General features: G+C 38.4%; 1 protein-coding gene across 2 annotated transcripts in view; it reads right to left on the bottom strand.

Annotated features, from left to right (window-relative positions):
• Positions 1-603: 603 nt before the first annotated feature.
• The window catches only part of PSMA6 (proteasome 20S subunit alpha 6), a 33,351-nt gene continuing 9,282 nt past the window's right edge, over positions 604-24,672 (bottom strand). Inside the window, exons 1-7 of one of the 2 annotated variants that reach the window (XM_004773339.3) lie at positions 21,178-21,363; positions 8,786-8,880; positions 8,190-8,271; positions 7,040-7,195; positions 4,021-4,199; positions 2,704-2,798; positions 604-828 (exon numbers count right to left, since the gene is read on the bottom strand). In XM_004773339.3, coding sequence (XP_004773396.1) covers positions 771-828; positions 2,704-2,798; positions 4,021-4,199; positions 7,040-7,195; positions 8,190-8,271; positions 8,786-8,880; positions 21,178-21,253 — 741 coding nt within the window. In that variant the 5' untranslated portion in view covers positions 21,254-21,363 and the 3' untranslated portion in view covers positions 604-770. Of the gene's footprint in view, positions 829-2,703; positions 2,799-4,020; positions 4,200-7,039; positions 7,196-8,189; positions 8,272-8,785; positions 8,881-21,177; positions 21,364-24,672 lie in introns of those variants that run through there. The other variant, XM_004773340.3, reaches the window with a different exon arrangement.

Raw genomic sequence — 24,672 nt, 5'->3', positions numbered from 1 at the left:
AAAATATTTAAAAACCTTAATTCTGTTCAGTAATTATTCTAAATATACCTTTTCCCTTAACATTGTTTATAGTGGCATCTCTACTATAGACGAGTTCTTTAAAGTCTGCTTTAAATAATTTTAAGGCAGCAGAGAAAATACACAGATTCTGCTTTTCAAGCCCTGTTGTTTCTAAGGCAACTGCGATTTCTGCTCTTAAAGATACTGGACCTTATGGAGTACAGATTAAATGTGTATCTCAAAACCAATGAATAAAACAATGTCAATCTTTTCACTATAATTAAAACCTCCGATGGCACTTGGGAGTCTAGGTTCAGGAATATTACATCTGAATGAACAAAGAATTGCAAAATAGAGGCCTTGCCTTACATGTCCGCTTACAGTCAGAGCCAAGTTTTGAAACCAGTTTTTAGTTTGCCTTTAGTTAGGCCATATAGCTACAGTTTAAACTTCCGCCTATTAAGTTCCTGAAACCAAAGAAACCTGGATCTCCGTCAACAAAACGAGAAAAGCTCCAGTGTGGCAATGGTGAACACTGAACAGTCTACATGCACCAGAGGCTCCACTTAAAACTAGAGGTGAAATTAAGACAGGATGCGATCATTTTCCAAAAGCACTGATTTTATTTATACAGAGTCCTAACCACTTCAGCGGTAGGGCAGGAGTGGGAGAGGTTCCTTTTTCAATCCAGGGGCCTCCATAATGTTGGTCTGTTGTTACCGAACATACAGGCAAGTGGCGTCATGGATTTGGTAAACTAACTACAATGTTTAGTCTCTCTCTGCTAGAGCGACAAGGTGAGCATCAATCTCTGCTTCTGAAAGAATCCTGGAAGGCAAGGGGGGAAAACCCACAACCATTTTACTTTTTGAAAACTTTTTATTATGTAAAGTTGCAAACACACATGAAAGTAGAATGAACAGATAGTAATAAATTCCTGTGTACCTAAAACCCCACTTTAACAATCAATCATTTATAGCTACTATTTAAAAAATCTGTTAGTGCCTGGCTAGCTTGGTCGGCATAAGAGCATAATTTTTTAAGATTTTAAGAGCATAAGACTCTTAAAAAATCTGTTTACCCACCACTCATCCCTTTGGATTATTTTGGAAGACTTCCCAAATATTTTATCAACTTCATCTATACACAAAAACATTTATTTCTTTGACATCAGATAAAAAAATTACGTCTTCTGAAAATAAGTCCTTTTAGTTGCAGCGATGATAGAAGATAATTAAGTTAAATATATAGCTAACTATACATCATCTATTCTATTTCAGCTCCTATGTCAAGAAGCCTTTACATCTTGTATAACTCAAGTTTCTATGAGCTAAGAGATAAGAAAACACTTCATGATGAACAGATGCTATTTCCCCAAAGAGATCAAATGCTTGGCAACCTTTAATGTGATCTATTACTGCTGGACTTCTAAAAATGTCACATTTTTAGAAGTGACATTTTTTAGTACAGACTGGAGCAATGTAAGTAGTTTATATAGTAGTTGTTGATGCTTATGTTACATATTATAGTTATTTTTTAAGCATACTTACTACTACTAAATTTATAAATGGTAACAGAACTTTTTGAAGATAAGGTTCTTTGGCTTCTCACCTATTTAACTAATAGATGGAAATAAAAATGTTAAAAGCTATCAGAGGGTCGCAGAACAGAAAAAAGAACTTGCAGGTCCTTTAAGCGGGTCCTTTATTAATTGTTCCTGCTAGAATAGTACTGCCAAAACAAAACAACTATTTTCTACGGGGCAGGGAGGAGAGGATTCACAATTTTTTTTTTTATTCTATGAATTTTTACTTCATTCATGTTTAAATCACTCACCTGCATGCAACAAAAAGAGTAAATTAGGAGGGAAAAAAAGAGCATAGTAACAAGAAACTCTTCAAGCCTCAGTTAAGTTTAATGTACCACCTTTCCACCCCATCCCTAACCATGACCAAGTGTCTATGTAACTGTGATCTAAGAGTAGATACAAATAATGCATCTATGCATTTATGCATCTATGCATTTAAACGAAGTATTTTTCATAAGCATATCCGGGTTCCTGGTAAGTAAACCACCGTGCAGGGTTCTGGGAGGATTAAGTGAGATGGTATATGTTAAGCACCCAGTACAGATCTGACTCATGGAAGCTATAAGGTTGATATGTGGAAGTTAGTCTCTTAGTAAGAAAAGACAAGCATCCAGCATCTGCAATTCAATTAGCTGTATTCAAAATTTGGGGTTTCCAAAGATCTCCAGATAGCATCTGATGTAGATCAGTATTTCATACTGCTCTTCAGAGCTCCCCTTAACTAACCACTAAATAATCAAAGCTCCACCTCAAAAAACCAAAAACTACTACACTGGGAGAAGATTTCTATTGGCCTCAGGCTAAAAAAGGGAAAACACTTATGTTTACTTTACTCCTAACATAGAGAAGGTTATTTTATGTTACCTCTGATACAGATATAAAATCACTTAGAAATAAGAAGAAAAGCAGTTATGTCTGTCTTAAAGGGACCTCAAGTAAGTTTTAAAACAGATCTCTTAAGTATTGAAAAACTCTAAATGTAGTTCAAAAAAATGCTCCCCACACTCCCCACCCTGATTTGTAGGACAAATGGACCCAAACACCTCTACCGTTCTAGGCTGTAATGTATTTCTTAGCAAACGTCTTTTAAGTACTTGGCCGACAATATAACTCACCTGAATTTAGGATTTTCAACTGTAACTACTCCAACTTCTATTTCTGAAGGTTTGAAATCAATTGATAGAACAGTAGATAGGCATGTAATTGCAGTCTGAAAAAAGTACCAACATTAAAATTGTATCTTTCAGAGACTCCAAGATATTCTCTTTCCAAGCTTATTCAAATCATGAGTTAACAACAAGCTATTTATTTTTTGCTTCATGTTTCAGTGATACATTTCCAAAGCCACGTGTTACTAGCGTATATGAGAAGAAACGTGCTTACATGAATTTTAGTCATAAATGAAAGGGATCCATCAAACAAAACAGGATGATTTACACATAAGAGTCTGTTTGCTTGAGGACTAGAACATGCTGGAGACTATGCTAAGCACTTGAGGTGAGAAGGACGACAGGGTAAACATGAATGATATAGTCTTCCTTCAAGGAAAATCTACACTAACATTTTAGGAATGTATTTAAGGGCTTTGTATCTGATGTGATTAATTACTTATGTAATTATGAACTGTAAGTAAAAAGGACCTTTTAGAAACATTTAAACAAGGCATAGTACCTCCCAGATGAGAACTAGCTTTATATCTCCTGTTAGTATAAATGAGATATTGCCAACCAAACATGAAAGTATTAGACAGCATTTTTCTTTTGTCATTTATCAGAATCATGTTGTTAGTCTTTAGAATGGCTGTATCTCAGCTCCTCCTTTCCAAAATGCACTAAAATTTCTTGGCAGTTAGTAAGAGGCTTCTTTAGTCTAAGGTTACTAAATATTTGTATAAGAATTTTAGCTTGTTGTGTCTATTTAAAACGTCCCAATTATAATGAATTATCCCCTTAAGATCTCAGAGTTAAAGGAGCTCTATTTTTGCATCCCAGATAGAACTTCTCTGCCAAGTCATGCTATGAGCATATATTCTGTTACCGAGATGTTTCTTTCCCTGAGAATTTGGTATGTGGCTGTTTTGCCTTTAGGGCCATAAGGGTAAAAACTACTAAATTTTTTCACTTTTGTTACCAAGAAGCTTAAGCCTAACCTGAGTCATAACCATGCAGGTCTTAGGCCTTAGTCTTGATTCTTATTTTTAGTCCCATCTTCCCATTTTCTATGTGTTTTGTTGAAAGCACTCTCAAATACATTACGAAATGAGGTAAGGGATTAAGTGAATAAAAGCAATCCTCACTGTTCCCATGTCAGCTGACTGACACCAATTCTACTATGAAGCTGACAAACCTGGCTCATGTGTTAAACCAGGAACAGCCTTTATAAACTTCAATTATACAATAATCTGCAAAAAAAGCTGCTTTTGGCTAACTTACTTCCACTGTCTGCTCAAATGTCCAATCAAATTTCTTCTTCACTTTTTTTTCAAGGAAGCTGGTTGACTCCGTTTGTTTAACTCCTGCTGCAGTGGCTTTAAACCCACAGTAGTAACCTGCAGGATCACACTTGTACACCTGAGGGCCTTGTTCTTCATCTATACCAATTAAAATCATACCTAAAAAGAAAGACCCTCATTAAATATCTTGTACCTTTGTACAACACAGTTTCTTCTCTCTTAGTATTGTCATAAAGCTGTTGTTGATTATTCTGGCCATCTATTTTAGGATATGTATTTTGTTTTAAAAAACTGATGAAATGCAGGTTATTACTAAAGATAAATTAGGTAACCAAGAAATTTCCATTTCATCAAAGGTTTATCCCAGATGTTTTTAAAATATGAACTATCACAAGTGTAATTTACAATTTTCTAATCCTTGCTACTACCCAAAACATGTTTCTCTGATCTCCTGAGGTATTATCAGTCAATAAACTTGGAAAGCATATTTTTCATATACTTTCTTTTAAAAAAATAATAATAGCATGTTAAATATTCTGCTGTAGGTTCACTTACTTTAAACTTCACTAGTTCTTTAATTTAGCTGGCTATGGAAGAGTTTTTCTTTTTTTTTTTAAGTTTAAGAGCTTAAGGTTCTTAAGAATTTAGGGTTCCAGGGAACTAAAAGTGTATGGACTACACCTGGAATGCTGGCACCAAGTGAAATACAGAGGCTACTTCCTTATCTTCACACTGCCCACCTTTGATACTGCTGGTGTACATTCCCCTAGTGTCAAGAGAAATCAAATTCTAAATTCTGTACATACAGTTTTGTTATTAAATATCTAATCATGTTGTTGTAATGACATAATTAAAACGAATACCACCACCAAACTACTTTCTACTCAGCAAAGCAGGTAATAAAGTATTTAAAGAATGGCTTAACTCCTGAACCTCTTTTATATATGCCTCGTTTCATAGCGTGTTGCACTTCAGGGATACTGTGTTCTGTTTGTTTGTTTGTTTTGAAAACAAAGGTTTGTAACCACCCTGTGTTGAGGAAGTCCATTTTTCCAGTAGTGTTTGCTCACTTTGTGTCTGTGTCATGTTTTGGTAATTCCTGGAATATTTCAAACTTTTTCATTATTATTGTATGTGTTATGGTGATTTATGATCAGTGATTATGACTTGCTGAAAGCTTAGATATACCAAGGTCTCTAACAATAAAGTATTTTAAATTTAAAGTATGTACATTACTTTTTAGATATAATGCTACTATTGTACACTTAATAGATTATACCATAAACTTAATTTTGATATGCACTGGGAAACCAAAAAATTCATTTGACTCACTATATTGTGATATTAGCTTTACCACAATGGTCTGTACTGAACCTGCCATTATCTCCAAGATATGCCTATAGTGCCCTCTCTTTCAAGATTCAGTATTAACCAATTACTTTATTCACTTTTATAGTGCTACAATGAGGAATTTTCAACCTTGTTTAATTGATAAACATTGATCAGGTATCTGTGTTTTATTCACTCTGTAATTTTCTTTACATGTTATACTTGCTATACACAAAGTACATGGCAACATAAAAGAAGTACCCACTCACTGCTTGGAGGGAGCACACACTTCTCTACTTTGTTTGGGTCTTGCAAGATGAATAGGGTTTCACAGGTGGTAAGGACACAAAGGGCAATCAAGGCACAAGGAACAACACATACAAAGGCATCAAGACAAGAAAGGCAATGGTACACCCAGGTGATGACAAAAGACCTACATACTACTGGCACTTCAGGTTGAGAAGGAAAGCAGGACATGCAAGAAGCTGCTTGGGAATAAACTCTCAGGGCCTTGCACATCATATTAAGGAGTTTGGAATTAACACTGTATTCGACGAGGAATGGGTTTTTCTAGGGAGCAACAATAAAAATTTGAGTTAAAAAAGATAACCGTGTACCAACATGGAAGATGAGGAAAGAGTGAGGAGGGAGAGAAGAGACAAATAAATTAGGTGGCAAAGGGAAGAGATGAAGAAGGACCAGATATTTGGAGCTGAGGCTGGATGACTGAGGAAGATGACCAGGGAAGGGGGGAGAGCACAGGAAAGAGACACTGAGGATGAAAGCAGGAAAACAGCAACAATTTCAAGTCTGAAGTATCTGCAGGACACGGAGGGAGGGACTGGGCTACTGCCAACGTGGCAGTGACTGGCTGTATACAGGTAGTAAAGGAAGGCATGAACTCAAGGGTGAGATCACCCAGACAGAGCCAAGAGGGAGAGAAGGAACACAGAGAAAATCTGGTGAGCAAAAACATCTGAAGAAAAAGCAGAAGAGGATGAGAGTGAGAAAGAATATCACTGAATAAACTGAGGGAGCATTCTTATCTGAGAGTTAAAAAATAGGGTCAGATGTTGAAGAAAAGCTCTACGCTGATTGCTTTTTCTCATAAATGACACAACACAGAAACACATGTGCTGAATTTTTTTAGGCTAATGCATTACATTAAATCTAAAAGCAGCAAATCTCCTCTCTCTCCCAAGAGAATTTTACTTACTTTTAAGAAATGTAATGTATTCTAAAAATATCAATCACAGGAACATGTGTGTGAGCCTGATTCTTTAGGGTGGTCAAAATAAAAAAAAGAGCTACACTGTTAAGATGTCAATTTAGGCATTTCCATTGAAAGCATAATCTGGAATTGCAGTAAAACCTCCATTACAACAGTCCAATATAACAGTGACTCAGATCTTTCAAATCACATACCCTTAAAAGAAATATTTTGGTAAAAAATCTAATAGCATCTAAAGCTTAAATGGTAATACCTAAAATACTATTGTGAAACCTTCCCTTCATTGCTGATTTAGTATAAGAGTTCCTCAGCTTATATAATTTCCAAACCACATGTTCAGAACCCAAGTGTTTCTGCAATAACTTAATTCATGTTCTCTAAAAAAAAAAAAACACCATGTAATTCATCAATTCTTTGGGAGTCATCTTAGCATACTTACAACAACCAAGAGGCCTCATTTCAGCATTCTGTGTGTAGACCTGAGAAATATCAGCAATCCTTTTGCACAGCATGTCCACAGGAATCTCATAGCCATACTTGTATTTCCAATTAGCTGCCTCATAGCGTGCCCTCTGTACCTGGGATCTGCTGTCAGCTTAGAGCATAAAAAACACAAGTTTATTACTTTAGAGGAAAGAGTGAACCTCAAAATCAGACGATTTTCAATTTTCCACATATATATATGTATATGTATATATGTATGTATATACATGTATGTATATATTTATATAAATATGTAAAATCTCCACTATGACTTGAGAGAAGCAGAAGTGGTCCACTCTGGCTTTTTCTATCACTACTGAATAGTCAGTGACTCAGCAACACGTATATGACAAAAAAGGAAAACATTTTTAAAAGATGGAGTTCAGGTGCCCGGGGGGCTCAGTGGGTTAAAGCCTCTGCCTTCAGCTCAGGTCATGATCCCGGGGTCCTGGGATCGAGTCCCGCATCGGGCTCTCTGCTCAGCAGGGAGCCTGCTTACCCCTCCCCTCTCTCTCTGCCTCCTCGTGATCTCTGCCTGTCAAATTAATAAATAAAATCTTAATAAATAAATAAATAAAAGATGGAGTTCTACATATAGCACTGTACTTTCATGCTAAGCCCTTCAACAGCTGTCAAAATATTTCCTGCAGGTGTCTAATAATCCCCAAAAGAACAAGCTTTAAGGAGAGAAAATAATGTTTCTTCTGATCTTTTCTGTAGGCTTTAATTTTCCCTTGATTTCAGAAAATAGAAACTCAAAGCAATTTCTGTAATTCTCATTCTCTTCTAATAGTGACATTATTACCAGGTTTGAAATATACTTATATCTCCTTAAACTATTAACTATATATGAAATAAATGTCTATGACAGTGGCCTCAGCCCAGTTTCCCTGACAGCAATAGAAACAGAGATCTAATTCTATAATACTTAAGATTTCAAAACAGCTTATAATACTCTGAATATACTGAAATTAGCCTTGGAAGACTGCAAATCTACTCCTACTATCTGCAAATGAGGCACTAAAGGAAGCCTTTTAAAAATTAACACAAAACTCAAAAATAATTTGAATAAAATAACAAATCTAAGTAGAAACTAAGCCAATTACCTGTCATTCCTGTCATCACACAGCCAATGTTTTCAGTTATCTTGAATAAGTGAGTCACTGTGCTGGAATCCAATAATTTGTCCTAATGAACAAAATAAATCAAGGTAACTTTTTAAAAATCAGAGGTCTCTGTGCAGGGACAAAAAAATACTACAAAATTATAAAAAAATCATAAAAGAAATACTATAAAATTATAGTGATAAATTATATAATAAATGTTCTCTGTTCACTTTATAGATAAAACCAGTTTTTTAAAAAGGCAGGGAGGAGACTCAGTCTTCATTTTTTAGATGACAGGTTTCTAGTGGGCAAGAACTATAGCTCACCAAAGCCTGTTTCAAGGTCCCTGAAGACAAAAGATCTAGAATTCCCATTGTGCTTATAATCACACCACAAAGTTCAATATATTAACTGTCTACTCAGCTAAACCACCCATAGCTACTCAGTAGATACTTGTTGAATGAAACAGACAAGCAGAGGCAAAGCAGGAATAGTAATGTGAATGTATATAGGTAGTCATATACTTTTGTACAAACTTGTGAAAAATCTTTGCATTATATTCCATAACAATTGGCTACCTGGGCAGTATTACTTACAGGTACTTTCTTCTGTGTGACAATTACTGCACAGTCCTTCCCTCTGACAGCTACCGATGTAAGGCCACCCTGGTTAATAGCCTTAAAAGCATATTCTGGAAAACAGAATTGTGTTTTTAAAAGGTGGAATAAATTATTAGATTCATGTAATGGCATAAAAGTGGTCATTAAAAAGAATGAGCTAAAGCTGTATGATCTAACACAGAATGTTGTCCAAGACAAGCAAAGTCAAATTAATAATGATACTAATAAATCATAGTTAAACCAACTCCATTTTGTTCCATTTTAGTTTACTGTAATCATTTTTATCAGGCTAAAGTACCAAATTTCTAACAAAGAATTAATTTATCATGTCCTATCTTTATCAATTACATCTTATCATTTTATTTTAAAGATTTTATTTATTTAACAGAGAGAGAGATCACAAGTAGGCAGAGAGGCAGGCAGAGAGAGAGGGTGAAGCAGGCTTCCTGCTGAGCAGAGAGCCCGATGCAGGGCTCCATCCCAGGTCCTTGAGATCATGATCTGAGGTGAAGGCAGAGGCTTAACCCACTGAGCCACCAAGGTGCCCCACATCTTATCATTTTAAAAGTATGTTTTGTGGACATTATTTCTACCAAGTCTGGTTTTCCTAGGTCAAATTTAGTTGCTCTAAATTTTCAAGATTTACTACTGCTGTTAGTCTGACTATACGCAATTTTAACTGCTGTTAGATTATTCTGCATTGTTTTTTTTCTCCCTACCAAGTTAAAATTTTCTGGGTCACGGTTTTCCAATCTTCCTGATATCTACAACAAGTATCCTTGAGTTTGTCTATGACAAGTGCAGCTTGTGCACTTCCAGCTGCTGTCAGGCCATTCCCTAGGTTAAAACAGATGCATCAAAGTGGTAGCATGCAAACAAAGGACTTTGGCAACATGCAGTTTGGCTGACAATGGTTGCCTCTGGAGAGCAGAATTACAGACAAGACTATTCCTTTCTATGCTATGTATTTCTAGAAAATTTAAATCTCATTTAAACATTTTGTAATTATAAAGACAGTAGCAGAAATACATGCTCACTGTAGAAAACAGGGAATACAGAAGATAATGTAAAAGAAAACAATTACTCATAACTCCAATCATTATCTGCATTTTGAAATAATAGATTTTTTTAAAAAGATTTTATTTATTTATCTGACAGAGAGAGATCACAAGTAGGCAGAGAGGCAGGCAGAGAGAGAGAGGAAGAAGCAGGCTCCCTGCTGAGCAGAGAGCCCGATGTGGGACTCGATCCCAGGACCCTGGGATCATGACCTGAGCCGAAGGCAGAGGCCCAACCCACCGAGCCACCCAGGCGCCCCTGAAATAATAGATATTTTTAAAATTCTGTCAAGTACTACTCCGGGCCCTGGGTCTGAAGCCTGGCCTCATCATCTCTTCAAAAAGCTAACTGGTAATGAGGATCAGCTGAAACAAAGATACTACCTATGCCAAAGAATTTCCTTTAATTGGAGCTATAATAAAAACCACTTATCAATTATTTCTAAGTAGCTATATTTTGAAGACAGAAAAGTAGAGTAAAATGACTCTAATGTAAGGGAAATTCTCAAATTTAGCTTAGATTTAATGAGGTTATAATAGCTTATTTTTACCATCCCATTACACCACAAATAACTTCTAAAATACAATGTTTCAAAATGCTTCTCAGTTTTGTTTCTCATATGGCCAAAAAGCTTCTACTAGATCAAACCTCCATAGCTAAAAATTGTAAACTCTAAACAAAACAACTACTTGAAGGCACCAGAGAGTGGCCAAAAGGAGGCAGATTCTAGAGGGGGAGTCAAAGATGATTGGAGAAGGAAATGGCATGAAGTAAGTTTCCTGTTTTCATGGCTTACAACAGATTGAGTGTAAGCCCTGGTTAGGGCTAAACACCCATAGAAAATTCAGTCTCTTTGGCATGCAGATAGAGAAAACAGTTTGGGGGTAACTACAGTTGCAGGAAAATAAGGGAAAGAAAGGAGAGAGCCAGAGAGGGAGAGCCCCAACCTATGTATGTTACCCAAATCTCTGGGTAACACATGCACAAGACAGACTCCAAGCAGCTTAGCTAAGGATAAAAGAAAGTGAGATTTGAGTTGCCAGCCAAATTTGCCTGCTAGAACAAATCAATGTTCTTTGGAGGAATATAGCAGAATCCAAGCCAACAACTTCATTAAATATTAAAGGACAAAATACTCTAATTAAAAGCAGAAACTGTCAGAATGGATAACAAAGCAAAACTCAAACATACTGTATCACAGACACAGTTTAATAGAGTAAGCATCAGGAAGTTGAAGGGACTATACTAATCAGACAACATACAGACTTCAAAGCAATATATCAGAGATAAACAAGGATATTTCAAAAGTAGAAAAATAAATTCATAAGGCAGCTATACAATCACAAATGTATGTGCAGCTTATAAAAGTACTTTAAAATACAAAAAAGGAAAACTGACAAAATTAAAAAGAGAAATGGCAAAACCCATCCAGTTAAAGATTTTTAACACCACCACACAAGTGAAATAGACATAGATACACACACACACACACACACACAAAGTAGACAAACACTATATGGACCACACTATCAAGTGCATCGACCTCACTGGTTATCTGCAGACTATTACCGATGACAACTGAAGAATACACATGCACATGGTGTAATACAAATGCACACGGTACCTTTACTAAGACAGAGCGTATATTAGAGAACATAAAAACAAATCTCGATAAATTGTAAGGTACTGAAATACCTAAATATTTGAAATTTTAAAAAACACTTTTCTAAGTAATCGATGGATCAAAGAAATAATCATAAGGGAAATTTAAAAATATTTTGAACTGATTGATAATAATATATCAAGATTTGTAGGATGCAGCTAAAAGAAGGAATTTTATGGCAATGGTGGACAGACCCTAAAGTGGCCTGCTCTCTAGAATCCCTGCCTCCTGGTGTTCACACCTTTGTGTAATCCCCTCTTCCTGAGTGTGGACAGGACCTGTAACTTGTTTCTGACAATGAATATGGCAAAGATGATGGGATATCATTATCCTGATTACATTATAGAAGACTGCCTTAAAAACAAAAGCAGTATGTTATCTTCCATACCATGATATTTCTCCTACCATCATCTTTTTCTAACATATTGTTGTTTGTCTTACAAAGGTAATAAATGTCTGTCTCAAATATGAGTAAATATAGTAAATATGCAAAATTTTTAAAATGAAAATATTTACCTAATAGTTTTTGCTTTTGAGAAAACCCAAACTAATTCCAATTCCCTCATAAATATAAGTGAAATATAGGCAGATAGCGCGGGATCTAAAATATTATCAGAGGTAACAAGTATGGCATTTACAGATACTAAGTGAACTTTCAAACTGACTTATCTGTGAAATAAGTCTAATTTCAGTTCTTAACTATACCCTGTATGTGCCTCATTTATCAATAAAACTACATATATAAAAAAAAGACTGTCTTGGGACGCCTGGGTGGCTCAGTTGGTTGAGCAACTGCCTTCGGCTCAGGTCATGATCCCAGCGTCCTGGGATGGAGTCTCACAAAGGGGTCCTTGCTCAGCAGAGAGCCTGCTTCTCCCTCCGCAGGGAGCCTACTTCTTCCTCTGTCTCTGCCTACCACTCTGTCTGCCTGTGCTCGTGTGCGTGCACTCTCTCTAACAAATAAATAAATAAAATCTAAAAAAAAAAAAAAAAAAGACTGTCTTGATAGCAGACTAACTCTAGAGATTCCTCTTACTGGCTCGCTAGTGGCTGGATGGCAAGGAACCATGAGTCTTCCAGGGAATAGCCAGCAAGCAGCTGGGGCCCTTGGTTCCACATTGAAAGAAAATGAATTCTGCCAAAATCCTCAGTGAGATTGAAAGCAGTCTTCTCCAGTTGAGCCTCCAGGTGGGAACACAACCTGGACAACACTGTTACAGTCTTAGCATATTCTAAGCAGACTATTCCTGACCCACAGAAACTGCTGGAGTTAAAAAATGTACGTTATTTTTACCTGCTGTTTGTAGTAATTTTTATGCATCATAGAAAACTAATATGCTAGCCTTGTTTACATTAGAAAAGGTTGAAAATCAAGAAGCTAAGCCTCTAAAAAGTTTAGTGAAAGGTAAAATAAACCCAAATTTGAAAAAAGCAATAACAAAGATCAGAAACCAATGACATAAACAAAAAGAGGAAGTCAGGAAAGTAAAAAATTGATTCTTTGAACAAAAACAAAAAACTTGAGATGGGGAGATTATCCCAGTGGGCCCCAAAGGCAATCATATGTATCCTTATACGAGCGATGGAGAGAGAGATTTTACGCAGAGAAGGTACTGTGAAAAGGGAGCAGAAATTTGAAGATGCTGGTCTTGAAGATCAGAGTCATGCAGTCCCAATCCAAGGAAGCTAGTAGCCTCCACAAGTGGAGAAGGCAAGGAATGTATTCTCCTAAGGTCCTGCCTAACACCTTGATTTTGGTCCAGGGAAACTGATTTTAGACTCCTGGTCCCCAGAACCACAAGAGAATATATTTCCTTCTTAGCCACCAAATGTGGTAATTTGTTACAACAGCCACAGGAAACTAATACGCCACCCCCCACCCCCACCCTGCCCCCGCCAAACTAATCAGGAAAATAAGAGAATACAAATTGCTAGTACTGGGAATAAAAAAAGGGGACTATCATTACAGACATTATAGAGGTAAAGCAATATTAAGAATAGTCATTTATATACGGATGATTCTTTTATCTAGGTCACTATCCTTGATCTTGCCTAATTTCAGCACATTTCCAAATGCCTGCTGTTATTACCCAACTGCTCAGAACATGATTTTGGCCTAAGAAATAATCCATCTACAGCTGTAGAGGGATAACAGTTTGCAACACTTACCAACTCTCCTCTTACATTATATTTTTTGTGAACAGACCTGCTCTTTCCCATTATCTTTATGTGCTGCCTGAAGTGCCCTCTCACTCTTAACCAGAGCTTGCCCTTCCTCCTCAAGCCTCTTCCAGCTCCCATGGATTCTTTCTGATTATCCCAGATGAGATTCTTCAAACCCTTATCTGAACTTCTATAGCATTTCGTATTTCGCTGAAGTGTGTATTTTGCCCTTTCACATCTAGACTGGATAGTGAAATAAGACCAAGGAACCAAGGAAATTTAAAATTACATTTGCAGGGCGCCTGGGTGGCTCAGTGGGTTAAGCCGCTGCCTTCTGCTCGGGTCATGATCTCAGGGTCCTAGGATCGAGTCCCGCATCGGGCTCTCTGCTCAGCAGGGAGCCTGCTTCTCTCTCTCTGGCTGCCTCTCTGTCTACTTGTGATTTCTCTCTGTCAAATAAATAAATCTTTAAAAAAAAAAATTACATTTGCAACCAGTAAATACTAAATCAAAGGTTGGCCATAGGCCCAATTCAGCTTACTAAAGTTGGTTTAAAATGCAGGGTTTTCTAGGAAGGTTTTAAAAATCAGATAAAAAAAAAATCTCGACTTAGTTTTCCTCAGGAAAAAAAATTGGGGTAACACCTGACCCTCATTCTTTTTTTTTTTTTTTTTTAAAGATTTGTTTATTTTAGAGAGAGAGGCAGAGCGTGCATATGCGCGCAAGTGCACACAAGCTGGGAGGAAGGGGCAGAGGGAGAGGGAAGAGAAGCCGCTGACTCCCTGCTGAATATGGAGGCTATTCAGGGCTCATCTCATGACCCTGAGATCATGAAGACCTGAGCCAAAACCAAGTCAGATGCTCCTCCAACTGAACCACCCAGGTGCCCGGACCCTCATCCTTACATAGTGAACATCACCTCGGGCTGACAGGTGCTTTGCAGTTTTTCACAGTTTCTACCACTCCTTGTCATATCTCAGCCTCCTTCATTCACTAACAATACTTATCTAATCTGCTTAAATAATGCAAAAGATTTTTTTTAAATGCAGAAGATAAAAGCCATAAGAAACAGAGCTACCCCCATCACCACATAATAAAATTTTGTCCCACAAAATAAAAAATATTTTACATATAAAAAATACTTCTCAGTAGAGAACACAGCTGTGAATTAGCCAGGATTGAGCGAAGGAGTCCTCTACCTCCCTCTCTATAGAGATTAGTGCTGTCAAATAAAATAGTCATCAGTCACATGTAGCTAATGAGCACTTGAAATGTACCTAATGCAACTGAGGAACTGAATTTTTAAAGTTCTTAGTTAAGAATTATCTTTCCTACTGTTCATCTCCTACTTCTCTGAACTTCCCTTCTCAGTCCCCTTCACCACTTTTACCTCCTCAGCCAGTCCTTCAATACTGGTATTCCCCAGGATTCCATCATTTCTCCCTATCCCGGGATGATTTGATCCTTTATAATCATGACTAACCGTGTCACCTTTAGCTATGTACCCACAGTTGCAAATGACTACTTCTCCCAGAGGCATTTCTGAAAATTACTCTTCTATAAACCTGCAACTTTAAAGTCTTTATCTGAAATAACAGTTTTACTAACCACTTGAGCTACAAACCTGGGTACCATCCTTGACTCTTTCTCTTCTCCCTCAACAGAAAAATGTTCATTCATACCTAGGATTTGCTTTAAAATACTCTTAACAGAGACAGGGCAAACATATGGGAAAGGGAATAAAGAGAAAACAAGACTGACAAAATGTTCACAATTGATGAAGCTGGGTGATGGGTATATGAGAGTCCTCATACTATTCTATGAACTTGTGCTTGGAATTTTCCATAATCAAAATTTAAAAAATAAAACTCAAGAGTCTCCTCCACCCTTTCTCAGTACCTTAGTTCACTCATTAGGGCTTATATGGATTATGGAACAAGTCTCTCCTAATTGGTCTTCCTATTATCAGTCCCTTTCTACTAGAATTCTACTCAACTTTCCCGCTATCTTACTTAATAATCTTGTCGTTCTTCAGCTATGTCCAAACCTCAAGTAGCAAAGTCCAAACTCTACCATGGCACCCACATCTCTTCAAAACTTGCTATAGTCTGCTCTTCCAGTCACTGTCCATGCTTCGGCTATCCTGACTGACCTATGCACTGGTTTCCCCCAGACCTGTCTAACCAATTCACCTTCTTTGAGGAATCTTTCTTGGCTGTGTCACTTTTTTTGTTTTGTTTTGTTTTTGAGTAATCTTTATACTCAACATGGGACTCAAACCCATATCCCTAAGATCAAAAGCCACTTGCCCCATGACTGAGCCAGCCAAGCACCTCATGTGTCACTTTCCATAGTAACCTTCTTGTATTATTTTAGTACTCACCATCTGTGCTGTAATTTTAATAAAATTTTATATAAATAAATCCCTATTATAACATTACCACCATAAAATATTTTTAATAATTTCCAGAAAAATGGAAGCTGCTGGAGTAAAAAATCTCGAGACAACATAATAACAAGAGTATCTTCTAAAGAAACACTGGTAGGGTAAGAATAGGACAGTTTACAGCAGAGGTGCACATGAAGGCCAATTAAGAAAAAAAAAAAACCAGAATAGCGTAAGGGGAGCATTTAAAAGGTGTATTTGTTTTTTAAAACCAGAATTCAAATGTGAGAAATATTAAACACTTTATTTCCATCACTAAAGACTAGGGTTTGGGGGGGTTTGGATAAAATTTCAGAAACTTACAAACTAGCAAACACTATTACATTAATCTAATCTGCTCTTGAATGTCCAAAATTATGCAAGACAATAACTAATACCATTTCCCATTTTTTAAATGGAACAAGTCATAATTAATTACACTCAATCCCAAGCCTCCAATTCCTTAAACTGTAACTTAAATACATAGTAAAATACCTATTTGTAAGTATTAGGTTGAAACATGAAACAGTCATTTTTATAGATTGAAAAAAAGTCAAACATCAGCAGTTTCATATGGTTCAGCCTAATACGAAATCGGTAGGTTAGAATGTTCACTGCCTCCTTGACCACAAACAAAATGGTACGTAAATCACTGTTTTGTATAGAGACTTTTCTTTCCCAGTAACCTCTTATTCACTTTGTTTATTCACTTTGTCTCTTTCCTTATACTTTTCCCCAATACCTTCCCAACTTTTCTGGGAGTCATTTGTGTAACACTAGAAAAAAACCGGGGGCTCAATATAAAAGGTATTGAGACAAAAATGTTGAGGACAAACACAATGCCAGACATCAGCTCAGCGTACGATCTGCACATCACAGCAGGGATGCACAACCCCTTAACAGACACTGGCTTTGCAAGGCCTCTACAGGTGATTCTGAGGTTCTGCCATTATAAGACCAAGATTTTCCCGGCCCATAATTTTGTTTGGAATGCTATGCTAAGTTTTGGAAGATAAACATCCCCCCCCCGCCCACTACATAAACTTAAGCTTGAAAAATAAAAAGGAATTGAGAGATCCATACATTCTATGAAGTTTGGTTATTAAAAAGAACCAGGGTTGTTCTTGGCAGGTATTCTAGGCAGGTTCTACAGAACATGTCTGTATTTAATTTCAAAGCTTCATGCTAGAAACTTTTTGTTATTAAGATTTTTGGAAGCTAGGGCACCTGGGTGGCTCAGTGGGTTAAAGCCTCTGCCTTCAGCTCAGGTCATGATCCCACGGTTCTGGGATGGAGCCCCGTATCCGGCTCTCTGCTCAGCAGGGAGCCTGCTTCCTCCTCTCTCTCTCTGCCTGCTTCTCTGCCTACTTGTGATCTCTGTCTGTCAAATAAATAAATAAAATCTTAAAAAAAAAAAAAAAGATTTTTGGAAGCCGTTCATTCTTAGGTCTTTCCCTAACTTTGTAACCTAAATGGAAAGTGTATCTCATTTCATAGTGCCACCTATTGTTACCCTCTCTAAAACCATCATCTAGGGGCAACTGGGTGGCTCAGTCGGTTAAGTGTCTGACTCTGGGTTTTGGCTCAGGTCATGATCTCAGGGTTGTGAGATCAAGTCCCACAACAGGCCCTGTGCTCAGCGCAGAGTCTACTTGAAATTCTCTATCTCTGCCCTGCCCCCTGCTCATGGGCTCTAATAAATAAAATCTTAAAAAAACAAAAACACCCTCATCTTTAAGCAGGTGGGTCATTAGAAATTCTGGCACTAGCATGGGGATGAGGGATGAATATGAGATTTGAAAACAGCAGTGTTTGATTTCATTAAACACTTTTTTGTGTGTAGTTACAATACATATGCATTTATGTTTATGCACATATTTAATTTCAAGTCTAATTAATTTCAAATCAAAGAGGGCATGAAAAGTATGGGTTCAGAAATACTTTAAAACTCTATTTTTTAAAGATTTTATTTATTTATTTGACAGACAGAAATCACAAGTAGACAGAGAGGCACGCAGAGATTGAGAGGGAAGCAGACTCCCCGATGAGCAGAGAGCCTGATTTGGGGCTTGATCCCAGGACCCTGAGATTGACCTGAGCCAAAGGCAGAGGCTTTAACCCACTGAGCCACCCAGGTGCCCCTTAAAACTATTTTTTTAATAGCAAAAGATACAAACGGTAGGTACTTCTCAGTCCATTTATTTATAGAACTCTTGATTCCATTTTTATCAGTAACTGAGCCCTTACTATGTGACAGATACTGTTCTAAGCACATCTATTAAGTCATTAAATCCTTAGAGGGCTGTCAGCCCTAGTATTTTTATTTTACAAATGAAAAGTTCTCATAGTTGGTGTGGAGCAGGACTTGAACCCAAGAATCCTAGCTTCAATACCAATGCCAGATTGGTATTTCTAGATTAGAAAACTGTCCTCTCCAATCTATTTCTACTGGTCCATTTCTTTCCTGTTCCTTATCAGTATGCTCCCTCAGATGCAACTAGGCAATGCTCAGATCCACCAGGCAGGCAAATTCAAGTGCCACTCCTCTCCCCTTCCTTGCCAGACCTATCCAGCAAAGGGTCAGCAAGCAGAAGAGAAAAGCCTGAAAGTAATCAGGTTTATTTTGTCCCACCTGGGCCTTAGTTTCCCAACTGAAACCTTGGGTAACTTTGGAAGTTAGATTTTAAAGCTAGGTGCTCTATGTATAGCTCTACAGTTTTTTCTATACACATACCAGACACCCCTTGAATACACCCATTAAAAGAAATTTTTCCATAGTTACTACAGAGTATAAATGACAATAAAAAATCTTTCTCTTACTCCCTGGGAGCAAACACTGTTTATAATTATGGTTAGCATTGTAACTTTAAATTTATACTTTTTTGATTTATCAATGTTAGATTACATTTATCTTTTGAGTACCAACTATGGAAGATGAGAGGCATACACTCACCCTCCCACTAATCCTTCCTTCCCTGTTATCTCCTCACTTTTCTATATTATTTTCCCATTATTAAGTTAACAATTTGCACTCATACTTCCTATATGCTTCGTCTTTGGTGGATTCTGAAGTTTATAAACTCATAAATAGCATTTACAGTATTATCAACATGTACAAATATTTCACTAGAGAATCAAGCATGGATGGACCATAAAAAAGGAAATACTCATGTCTACAAAGCTACCAATCTAATAGATCAGGAAAAAATAAAAGGCGCCAAAAAAATCAAACAGGCATCTAATAACATCTACCGATTACTCAGTACTGTACTAAGCACTACATTTATCATCGTATTTAATCCACAAAACCACCACATAAAAAGGAATTATTAACCCAACTTTGTAAACAGAAACTAAGACTAATGTTATTTATCACTTGCCCAAGTTGGCTAGTACGGAACATGCAGGGATCTGAATCCAAGTATGGCTCCAGGGCCTGAACGCCTATACTGCTTGTTCATACTAACTATTCTTTCACTTTCCTTTTCCTAGCAATGTCTAATTAGTGCCCTGATAGCAGAGACAATGTGTTATTCAACAAGGCAGAACTGAAAACTTATCCTGTCTATGTATTAACCTTGTTTGGACCACACGTTTTATTCCAAATTAAAAAATATATATATTTAACTGACATTATATCCAGTCTTTCTACTCACCAAAATCTGGGAAGCATTAAAGACTGCTTTATGGCTGGATTTCACAATATGGTATAGAAAAACAAAATGCAGGTCTGACTTTTCCTGTTCATACAATAAAAACCACAATACAGAACATTCAAAGCAGTGACCCAAAATAGAAAAATTCTTTAAAACTCGGGAAAGAAACTAAAAATGAAACTTTCTTGAGGATACAGTTAGCATCTCTCTTGTTTGATCCTATTTTTCAATTGGGGATGAGTTAAAAGGGTTACTGAATTACCCTTGTTTTTTGCTACATTATATACTGTATGTAGCCATATACTGGCTAAGCTCCATTCTAAGTTATCTTTAACTCTATTTCTAAAGTTTACAGGTAGAGAGAACCTCATTTATATCCCAACTCTCTCCTTATGATTTCCAAGCACAAATGAAATTACTGTCCTCCCCAAAGCAGTGAGGTGCTAAACTCACTCAAAAATCAAAGAATCACGGGGCTAGATATACATCAGATTCTCCAGATGCTACATTCTCCATGGCAAGAGCTTAAAGATCGGGGTTATAATTATAATCTAAACCCTGACACCACTTCGATCCAACACACTACACTGTTACACTGAATGAATGATAGCTACTTTAGGGTTTATTTCCACTACAGCTGTTCTGCAGGAGATAGCTAGTTCACCGTACCTCACCTACAGTTCAGAACTAGCTTTAAACTGCTTAGAAACATTCAGATGTGGGTTAAAAGGGGATGCTAGTTTCTCTAGAATTGACATTCATTCATTCTACCTGCCAGTTTTCCAAAGATGTCCTGAGCCCTGTAGACACTTGTAATCTGACACATTTTTCTTTTTATTCGTTTGTTTACGTATCTGTCACTCCCTTTCAGCTGTGCGCTTCAGTACAGGAGAGTGTGTGACATCTTTGCACCCCCTAGCACCAGCACAGAGTCTGGCACATAAAAGGTTCTAAATGCCAATGCCCAGTTAACTAGGATAAGGAAGTGCATGTTGCAAACAAAGGAAAACGGAGATGAGCGTTTCAATGGCAAGGCTAAGGAGCCAATTATCCCTGAGAGAAGTACGGACGTTGGGCCCACCCAGGCCAAACTGTAACAAGTGAAGAGGCGTCAGGAAGCCAGAGTCAGCAACTGTAGTCCTACCTTCCTTAACTCTTTATTGTGTCCAGGAGGTGCGGCCGCTCACCCTGAAGAGCCGAGGCCTTCAGCCATCGGGACCCGGATCCCTCCTCCAGACAGGGGTGGGAACACCACGGGATTGGACCCAGCCTCGGCCTTTCTCCCGTCCCAGCTCCGGCCATGCCTTAGCCCGCGGACTATACTCCGGCCGCGTCTGCCTGCTCCAGGCCATACCATGACAGAGCAATTCGAGTGGACCAAAGGCAGACTCGGTTCACTCACCTACTTGGTAGAGCCGGCCCTCGGGTGAAAAAATGGTAATGTGGCGGTCAAAACCGGCGCTGGAACCACGGGACATGTTGGCGCACCCACCACTTCAAGCACTGTCTCTGAGCCCCGTAGCTCCCGCACCAGGCGTACAAATCCCCCCGGAAGTGGCAACGACTGCTTCCGGGGCACCAGCTGGCTACATCCGCTCTTGCGCGCCGAACTCTCGACTCTAGCGTCGGTTCAGGCGCGGGGAGAGCTCCGAGGCCCCACCCCTCATTGGGGGTGGGAAGAGCAGGGGCGGCCTTCGGTGTGCGCCTGCGCCAGTCCCACGGCTGGGCGCAAGGTGGACCTTCGGTAGCGTTTTAGAGCTTTCATCTGGAAAGTAAATTGGCAGTAGCAAGGACGAAAAAGCTTTCTGAGGGCCTAGAGTAGTGATCTGTCTACCGGTGGGACTTAAATGGATGGTGTATTTAGTTGTTACTTGTTGTTACGTTGTTAGTTTTGAAACGTGTATATCCAGCCTGTGTCTAGATTGCTGGCGTTGTTCCTAATCTGTACCCACCCACTTTCCTTCCTACTACAGGGAAAAATGGGTTGCAGCCGCTGCGACAGTAACCGTTTACTTTAGGTACAGAAGGGAACGGGTTCTGGAAAGAGCAGAATTTTCTGGCCAGGCAAAGTCCTTTTGACCAGCAACCGTAAATTTGGGTTAGAGGTGGACCAGGAAATACAGGAGTAATGGAGGAATCACGAGGTTAAGTTGCCTTGATTGAAACTGAAGAACAGAAAGGACAGGGCGTATAGCAGGCTGTTGTTGAATAAACTGATGTAATTCCAAGCGAACTAGGTAGCTCTGGGAGAATAGCAGATGGCCTTAAAACAGCAGGGGGCCTTGTAAAATTGTGCCTATTTTGACTTCTCCCGCAAGCACACCCCTATTTAACCAATATAAAATACAAAACATGACGTTAGGCTAGTATTGTTCCGCCCTCCACACCTCCCCCCCCCCCAAATAATTTGTGCACTAGAAAGTCAGGTTATGCCAAGGTTTCCAGCACTTTAAGTGCCTGCTGTAAGTAATACTAAAGTAGGGATTCCTACCTCCTTAATGTATTTTCCCCTAAACTCACTTTGCATTTAAAGGAAAAAATGTATAAGAACCTCTCAAGGAGTTTCCTAAGGAAGCTTCAATTCTCAAGAATGTTCTTTAAAGATAAACGTCTATTTTATTAACCTGAAAAAAATCCAAAACTGAAACATGATTAAGAAAATACTAAATGCAAACAGCATCTCTGGCACACAGGGTACTTTCCAGCTCTGGCTAATTTCCAAGTGCAGTGATAAAAGCGGTCACTTGCTTCTGGTTCAGGTCCCTACTCTCAGGACCAACTCCTCCTGACCTTTTCAGTGCTTTTTCCCCCTTTACGCTCTGAGCAATCTTAGTGTACTGTAATTCCCAAACTGCCTGAATAGTCGAAAAGAGTCTCTGTACGGCTGCTAAGGAGGGTGAACTCAGGTCCCACAGGTGCCCTCTATGTTGATGTCTCCCAAACCTAGATCTCTAGCTGAACCCTTCTATGGAGACACCTAGGCGCCCCATGGAGCACAGTCTTACCTAATTACCTGATGGGTGTTTTTTACACTGAGACACGTAGTACCTTAAAACCCAGTGCGTTTATTTTTTTTTTAAGATTTTATTTATTTATTTGACAGAGAACACAAGTAGGCAGAAAGGCAGGCAGAGAGAGAGGAGGAAGCAGGCTCCCTGCTGAGCAGAAAGCCCGATGCGGGACTCGATCCCAGGACCCTGAGATCATGACCTGAGCCGAAGGCAGCGGCTTAACCCACTGAGCCACCCAGGCGCCCAAAACCCAGTGTGTTTAAAACAGAGCTCATCATCTCATCTCTTCCCCCACCAAACCAGTTACTGCCCCATGTACCACACTTCACAAGTCCTCAGAGCCAAAACCTTGATGCAGTCTTCAACTCCCCAAAGCTAGTTACTCTGTCCTTATATAATCATGATCATTGTTTATTCTGCCTTTTTCTGTTCTGTAATTCATAATTTTGTTCACTATTAATCCCACCCTCCCACCCCCACTAAGCTCCATGAGGGCAAAAATCTTTGTGTTGTTCATTAGTATAGCTCGGGCAACTTGAAAAATGCTGAGCATAAATATTAGTCAAATGAATGAATCACTTACAGCATAAGGGTTAGAAGTACATTTCTATTTAAACCTGAACTTAAATGCCATTTGTGACAGTTACTAGATATGCGACTTAATGCAAAATCCCCAGGCCTGGATTCCCTTATCTATTAAATTTGGATAAGATTCACTTTATGGAAGCTGCTGTGAGGATTAAATGAGGGAAGGCAAGTGAAGTACTAACAAAGTACCTAGCTCATAACAAGCACTCATGAAACAGTTGCAGTTACTGTTGCTTTTCTGTCTGGTCAGTTACCAAATCCTATTGATTATTCCTATGGGATAGGATAGATCTGCTTTTCATTCCCACTGCCATTGTCTGAATTTAGATCCTTTTCACAGTTTGCCTGTTCTGGCACATACAGTCTCTTCTTGTTGATCCACATTCTTGAAATCATTTTTTTCTGGAGCAAACTCTAAGCTCACATTGAGTTGGTTCCCTGCCTAGATTGATTGATTGATTGATTGATTGATTTCTCTCTTTCTTTTTTTTTTTTTTTAAGATTTTATTTATTTATTTGACAGGCAGAGATCACAAGTAGGCAGAGAAGCAGGCAGAGAAAGAGAGGTGGAAGCAGGCTCCCTGCTCAGCAGGGAGCCCGATGCGGGGCTCCATCGCAGGACCCTGGGATCATGTCCTGAGCCGAACCTGCCTACATTTCTTTGCACTACTGAATAAAATAGTCTTTTTGCTTAGAGTTTAGAGTTTTCTACCAGTTGACCTATACCTGTGTTTTCAGCCTTCTGTTTCTACTTCATCAGCCTATTTCTATCACAGGGATACACACCACAGCACTGCCCTGAGCACCACTGCTTAAACACTCCTCCAGCTCTCCTAGTTCCCCCATACTATTCCTGCAAGGACCACTCATTGCCACCTCCTCTTTGAAGAAGTTCAAATCCACCAATCTATCTCTTCCCCCCTATATGTCCAGTGCATGTCATTAATTTGAATCTTTTATTAGCCTGAACCAAATGCAATGGCCATTTATTTTTGTAGGTCAAAATGGTCAAATATTGGTAATTATATGATTTAAAGAATTGTGTGTGTAGACTTCACCAAAGATTGGCAGAAGAGAGGCTGGATGCTTTTCATCTCTGTGTCTTCTGACACCTCTGACAAGGGGCTTGGCTCATTCAAGTTCAATAAAGTACTCTTAAATTGAACTGCAAACAGTAGAAAGAAAGGGACTAACTGAGAAATGTTTTCATAGCTGCAATCCTTTCCTTCCCATGTAGACATGACTGCTATATGGCATCTCTGAGTAGTCCCTGCCATACAGTGATGGGATATTTAAAA

The sequence above is a fragment of the Mustela putorius genome, unplaced genomic scaffold (assembly GCF_011764305.1).
Source record: "Mustela putorius furo isolate JIRA1106 unplaced genomic scaffold, ASM1176430v1.1 tig00003898_pilon_pilon_pilon, whole genome shotgun sequence".
Classification (NCBI taxonomy): domain Eukaryota; kingdom Metazoa; phylum Chordata; class Mammalia; order Carnivora; family Mustelidae; genus Mustela; species Mustela putorius.
Note: the sequence above shows the minus strand (reverse complement) of the source record. Positions and strands in the feature narration are given on the sequence as shown.